The 7,217-nt window shown below is 42.0% G+C and overlaps 1 protein-coding gene across 1 annotated transcript; it reads left to right on the top strand.

Annotated features, from left to right (window-relative positions):
* The first annotated feature begins 4,876 nt into the window (after positions 1 to 4,876).
* On the top strand, positions 4,877 to 6,363 carry LOC149171871 (uncharacterized). Its single transcript, XM_089426112.1, has 2 exons — positions 4,877 to 5,537; positions 5,669 to 6,363. Exons 1-2 carry the CDS (start codon positions 4,877 to 4,879, stop codon positions 6,361 to 6,363), a joined length of 1,356 nt encoding a protein of 451 aa, XP_089282238.1.
* The last annotated feature ends 854 nt before the right edge of the window (positions 6,364 to 7,217 follow it).

Consider the following 7,217-nt stretch of genomic DNA (forward strand, 5'->3'; position numbering starts at 1 on the left):
TATGTAAAACATTATAACATTATAATGTTGCATCATATTATTTTTGAATAAATAACATTAAGCATAAACTAATGTCAACTAAAATAATTAATACAAAAAACTTTTAGATAATAATATTATAATATTTGATTTCAAAAGAGAATGAGGCAAGGAAGAGTGATGGGGTTAGGGTTTCACTGCAGGAACCGTATGCAGTTTTCAGAGATCGCAGTATGGCATTACCGACTGCCCCCATAATGGATTCTCCCCTGCATCTCCCCATTTTCCTTCACCTTTCATCAACATTGGGCATGATCATCCAGTTTTAGGGTTTTTAGGCAGCTTGGATTTGGACCACCACTTACTCTCACCGACTTACCTCCGTTCCTGTAACATCGACTCTGCAGGCAGCTGGCAACTTGCGGTTATGACAGTTATGGATGAGCTAATAGATTATTCCGCGGATCCTTCGGAGGATGTGCCCATCTGGACGCATCCAAGGACCACAACGACAGGATATTTCTCATTTGATAGTGAGCTCTTCGACGAAGTTGAAGCCCTTCCTACCATCTTCAGTGCTCACATTCCATCTGTGACTCTGCCTGAAGACGCCCTGTCTTTACCTAACTACATTTCACAGCCACTCTTGCTGAACTCTCTGGCCTTTGCAGATCCACCATCTAACCCTAATGAGAAAACCCTTGGGAAGGTCTAGGGATCGAACTCACCTTCATCCGTCTCTTGAATACCCTCTGCAGTCCGCCCCTTGGTATCTGCTTCTCAGGTGCCCGTCTCGTCTGCCCATCTGGCCTTGATGGCTCCTCCCCTGGGAAATTTCACTAGAATTGGCCCCATCCCTGGCATCTTCACCTCCATATCGTCGACGGCCCCATCGGGAACTAGGGCACCCCCAATCTCATCGGCTGCTCAACCTATCTCAGAATCTGAAAAATCTGCTACTAGAATACTCGGGGGTTCAAGGAGGAAAAGGTGTCTAAAGCTACAGAATTGTGAGGTTTTCCTAAAGCTCACTAAGGACACACAATTATTGGACTCCATGGACACAACAAAGAAAGTGCTTGTAGGCTGTGTTCGAGGCAGAAATTTTAGTGTGGAATAGCTACAGCAATGGACCTCGAAGGTTTGGGGTCATCACCTGAAAGACCCCCCAAAGGTTCAAACATTTGTTAAAGGATGGTTCACACTTCGGTTCAACTGCCTAGCACACAACAACTGGGTACTCTCCATAGTTTGGCATATCAATCAAGCGCCAGTGCTTCTTAGGAGATGGTTGCCGATGTTCGACCCAAAACAAGAAAGGGTAGATGCTGGGCCTATTTGGGTATGTCTCCCAGGGCTCCCAATACATTTTTGGACGGAGGATGTTTTCAAGCGAATAGGGAATGCTATTGGCACCTACCTCACTTTTGATGATTCCTTTCAGATCACAGGGCATATGGCTTTTGCTAGGATACTAGTTCACCTGGATCTCACTGATGGCTTATTGGAACACATTAACATCTAGTGGAGAAATGCATCAAGGAGGCAGATTCTGGACTATGAGGGAGTCCCATTTAGATGCAGGAGATGCCATAAGGTGGGGCATCTATTCAAAGATTGCCCCCTAAATGGAAGGGCGAGCAAAAAGACACCGGTTCAGGATCCATTGGCACAGGAGGCTCATTTGCAGGGGGAACAGTCCCAGAATACAGAATCTCCAGAAGGGATGGCAGAAGCACAGACAACCTCGGTAGCAAATGTGATGGCCTCTACACAGGCTACCCTGAAGAAGCATGGCAGGCCTCCCCTCAAACCTCCTCCCCCCCCGCCTCCAGCCCGAACCCTGGCGGCCTCCGGAGATTCGGTCACTTTGGGTAAGAGCATCTCTTTCACTTCATCATCTCTTTACAACTCATCTTTACATGATATCTTATCATCTAGTTTATCTTTTGGTATGGGCTCTGCTTCCATTCCTATTACCTCTGTCCTGCTCTCTTGAAATTTTTCTTCCACTAACCCCGTCTTCTCTCCCACCCCTCCCTCACTGCCGATTTCCCTTCCGCCTCCACCCTCATCTACAACTCAAGCCCCCCCAACATCTGGATATCTGACACGTTCAAAATCCAAGCGTCAGGATTTGTATCATATACGGCTTGACATCATACCCTCCCCCCCCTGCATAAACTCCATAGAGGCCGACCATCCTCCCTCTCTAAAGCTCAATGTCTGGCTGGCGATGAGATAGCTTCGGGCAAGTAGTCTACTATTCGTGGGGTGCTTAGAGCAAGAGAAACCCCTTCTGAACCCCCTCCATGAAGATTATCTCTTACAATTGTCGAGGGCTTGCTAGGCCTGACAAAAAACTAGCACTTCGTCGGTTAGTTGCAACTGACTCACTTGACATAATCTTTCTATAGGAGACTCTTGGTCCTGCTGCTGATATTACCCTTACCCTTGAGAGAATGTTTCTTGGGTGGTGTTTTATTTGTTTGGATGCACATGGAAGATCCGGGGGTATTGCTTTGGGATACAATTCCCGTACTATCAAATTTCTCAATTGTTGGGGAGGGGCTGGACATATCGGAGCTAATATTCATTCAACAGATCTAGGAATGGATTTCAGAATCTTCAATATTTACAGGCCTTGTCAGCACAGACCCGATTTTTGGGATAAACTCCTGGGTTCGAATTTATTTCTATCAGTTCATTTGATACTTGGAGGGGATCTCAATTTCTCAATTGGACACTCTAAGTCCTGGGGACACTGAGTGCAGAGAGATCCTCTCTCAGATTACTTCTCATCCACCTTGGATTCCCATCACCTGATAGACATCCCTACAAATAAGATACAAGCTACCTGGAGAAATAATCGAATTGGGGTGAATGGCCTGGCCCACAAACTTGATTGTTTCTTAGTCAAAGAGAATGTACTTGATTTGGGATTCTACATCAGACAATGGGTAGGATCGGGTGGAATCTCTGATCACCTACCTATTTATATGGAAATTGAAGGCGGCGGGGCTAAGCCCAAGGGAGCTTTTAAATTCTATTTTGTCTAGCTCAGGGAAGCATCATATGTCAGCATGGTTACTAATTTCTGGAAAGCAAACCCACCAGGGGCAGGGGGACACATCACAAATGGTTTTATTCACAATCTTGCAGAGCTGAAGAAGATGTCCAAATATTGGGCACACAATAAAAGGACACAGGATGACCACTCCCTGAGACAGATAGAATCTGAGATGACTATCTTTGAGAATGAATAGGGAGGATTATACAGTTCAGATGAACATAAGGAGAGGATTACATCCCTATACATAGCTAGAGGGAAAATCCTTAAGGATCATGAAGAATTCTGGAGATTGAGAAGTAAGGCAATTTGGATGCAGGATGGGGATGCAAACACCAAATTCTATCACAAGTTTGCAAATGGAAGGAAAGCAATAAATACAATATGGAAGCTTCATAATGAATAGAGACAAGCTGTCAACACCTTTCCACAACTGGCTTCACTGGCAACCTCTCATTTCAAAAGAGCTTATAGTGCCCCTCGGGAAGCATATTTGGTAGACATCATATGAGTTGCACAACATTTTCCACTGTTTGTGGAGCAAGAGGAGGAAAGATATCTGATTAAAGAGATTACTCTAGGTGAGCTGGAGGCCACCTTGAAGTGGTTTAAAAGAGACAAGAGCCTTGGACCTGATGGATGGTCAATTGAGTTATTTTTGGCCTTTTTTGAAACCATAGGTGAAGATCTGCTAAGAGTCATCGAGGACACAAGGAACAATGGAAATATAGCGGCATCCATCACCTCTACCTTCATTGCGCTCATCCCTAAATCCGATAACCTGTCCTCCTATGATGAATATTGCCCTATTTCTCTTTGCAACTGCATCTACAAGATTATAGCAAAGATCATTGCCAACCGGATGCGGCCCATACTTTCCAAACACATCTCTCCGGAACAATTTTCCTTTCTCCAAGATCGATAGATTCATGAGGCTGTGGGCACTACACAGGAAGTATTACATACCCTACATATCAGGAAATGCAAAGGTATGATCCTTAAAGTTGATTTATCTAAGGCATTTGACAGAGTTAATTGGTTATACATTAGAATGCTATTAACCCACCTGGGTTTTCCCTTCATATATATCAAATGGATCATGAGTTGTATAACTAACATTCCCTTCAACGTCCTGATAAATGGAAGTGCATCCCCTTTCTTCTTTTCTGAAAGAGGTTTGCGACAGGGATGTCCGCTTTCACCATTACTCTTTCTCCTTGTCATGGAGGGACTCAACAGGCTTATTAAGGATGAGCACAGAAGAGGTAGACTACAAGGGATTAAAATTTCAAATGATTGTATGCTCACACATATTCTTTTTGTGGATGATGTTCTGATATTTCTCAATGGCAGTATTGGAGATCTTACTAATATTAAAGCCACTTTCTCCTTATTTCAAGTGGCAACAGGTGTGTTGATTAATGATACTAAATCAACTCTGACTATAGTTGAATGTACACAACATGAGATCCATTTTGCACTTCATCGCTTCCGGTTCACTCATTTGAGTCTTGAAGATGGCCTGAAATACTTGGGGTATAATTTGAAGCCCTTGGGCTACAAGATAGCAAACTGGACATGGCTCATCTCTAAAATGGAGAAAAGACTCAATATATGGTATTTCAAATACCTATCTCGATCTGGCCGACTCACTCTCATTAAGAGTGTCTTAGAAGCCACTCCTATCTATTGGATGTCACTGGCTTGGATTCCTAGGGGTATTCTCACCAGAATACAAGCCCTTTGCTGCAGATTTCTCTGGAAGGGAAGCTAACTGGGCAAGATTTTTGCTTGGGTCAAACGGGATGCCCTTAATTTCTCAAAAAAATGGGGGGATGGAGTATAAAGAAACTTGACGATTTCTCTTTTGCTCTGGCTGCTAAGCTTGGATGGCATTTAGTATCTGCTGACAACCTCTGGTCAAAGGTGACCACATCAAAATACATTGCCCCGATGCAGATATTGGATTGGATCAGGAGGCCCCAAAGAAGCACTACAAGGATTTCAATTATCTGGAAGGCTGTGATTAAGGCTTTGGATCCCATCAGAGCTGGACTTACTTGGAGAATCCACTCAGGAGATAAAGTACGAGTTGGAATAGACCCGTGGATCGGATGTGGGAACATGCACAGGCTGCCTATTGAACTCACAAATCATCTACAGGATAATAATATCACTCATCTGGCTCATATTGCGGATGGAGAAAATTCCACCTTTCTACATCAGGCCTGGAAATCTGCTCACCAATTAAATATCCCACCTCAATGGGCGCAGCTCTGGGATGATTATACTCAGGCACTTACTGAAGCACACATCCGTATTACTGAGGGAGAAGATGAGATCATATGGGCCCTCTCAAAAATAGGGAGATACACTCCCAAAGATGGATATTTAATGCTGACAGAATCCCGAAAACCACAGACCATTGAAGCATGGTGGAAACATCTTTGGAAGCTTAAGGCCCCCATAGTACCAGGCTGCTTATGTGGTCTATTCTGAGGAACAAAATTCCAACTGGTGATAACTTACTCAAGCGCTCATAGTTTGGACCTCACTGGTGCTACTTCTGCAAATGCAACAATGAATCAACCCAACACTTGTTCCTTGAATGCTCTGCAGCACATAAGCTATGGAATATTATTTTACCTACTGTTACTCCACAAAGTAATTGGACTGGTGCATCTATCTCAAAGGCCTGGAAGAATTGGTTTACCTTCGTCATAGCCACCAAGCAGCGTAACATACCTCTTCTGATCAGCTGGGCCATTTGGATCACCCGAAATAAACAGATTTTCCAGAACCTTCCCCCTCGCTGGACTGTTATCGCAGCCAAGGTCTTGGCTGACTACTCCCTCATTCTAGAGGATCCATCTCCCCCGAGGCATAGACGTATAATTCCTGAATCAATTGATCACAACAAGCCATGGGCCTATTTCGATGGGGCTGCACAGGAGACTGGATGTGGTGGGGGGGCCATTCTACATATCAGCCCACACCATTCATACAACATGCTCATGGGATTCAGAAGAGGCACTAATAACTTTGCAGAATTATTAGCTGCTAAATTCCTCATACAATTTGCATTGGAGAAAAACTGTAGAGATCTACAATTATTTGGGGATTCTAAAGTTGTTTGTGATTGGCTGAATAGAACCTCTAGATGCTCTGCTTTTACTTTGAGACATATACTGGATGAGGCACTGAGATTGATTTCATCCTTTGACTCTTTTGCATGCAAACACATTTTCAGGGAGCGGAACACAGCTGCTGACAGCCTTTCCAAAGAAGCAGCAAACAGGGATCTGGGCATCTAGATGATCTGGGAACAACGAGATGGAGAACACTATCAATACTACCACCGGCCTTTCATGGATATCACTGTTTAATTTTCTGTTGATTATGGTTAAAATCATATGTATATATTTATCGTCTGATAGACTTTTCAGTTTTTATATATAGTCGATTTCCTTACAGTATATTACAGTCATTGTTACCTCCCTGCGTGGAACAAAGGTAACAATTTTTTGAACGCTTATCTCAGTTTTTGATGATGACAGACAAGTCTCTGTTATGTTTTGGAATATGCTCACATGCATCTACAAAATGTAATTTCTTTTTACTAATGAAATTATGATTTTTCCTAGGGGAAAAAATAATATTATAATATTTAATAAATAACATCATAATACCACAATATTACATTATAATATTTGAATAAATAACATTAATCAAAAACCCTAAAAAAAATAATTTTTGTAATTTTTATATTCAAATAATTTTATGTAAACCTTAGTTACCCAATCTAGTATTAATTAATAAACTAATAATCATCATAAAAATATCAACATACAAATATCAAATAAACTAATAATCATCAATAAAAATATAAACATTTAATAATAACAAAAACTTAATAATAACATTTAATTAATTAAACTAAATTTATTTCTGGACATTATCAAACCTGTCGGCTCCATTCATCATCATCCCAACCCTCTCCTATATTTATTGCCCCATTATTATCTGACTTTTTCACACATCTGATCGTGATGATGAACCACAGAGGTTGGTTCGAAATGTCGACACAATAAAATCATGAATGCGATGAATCTGGAAGACAAAACTACACAAAATGAAGATCACAGAAGTCTCATATCTACAATTTATT

This window comes from Pinus tabuliformis, chromosome 4_2 (assembly GCF_031772625.1).
Source record: "Pinus tabuliformis cultivar Carrire ecotype Pingquan chromosome 4_2, CPIR1, whole genome shotgun sequence".
Lineage (NCBI taxonomy): Eukaryota > Viridiplantae > Streptophyta > Pinopsida > Pinales > Pinaceae > Pinus > Pinus tabuliformis.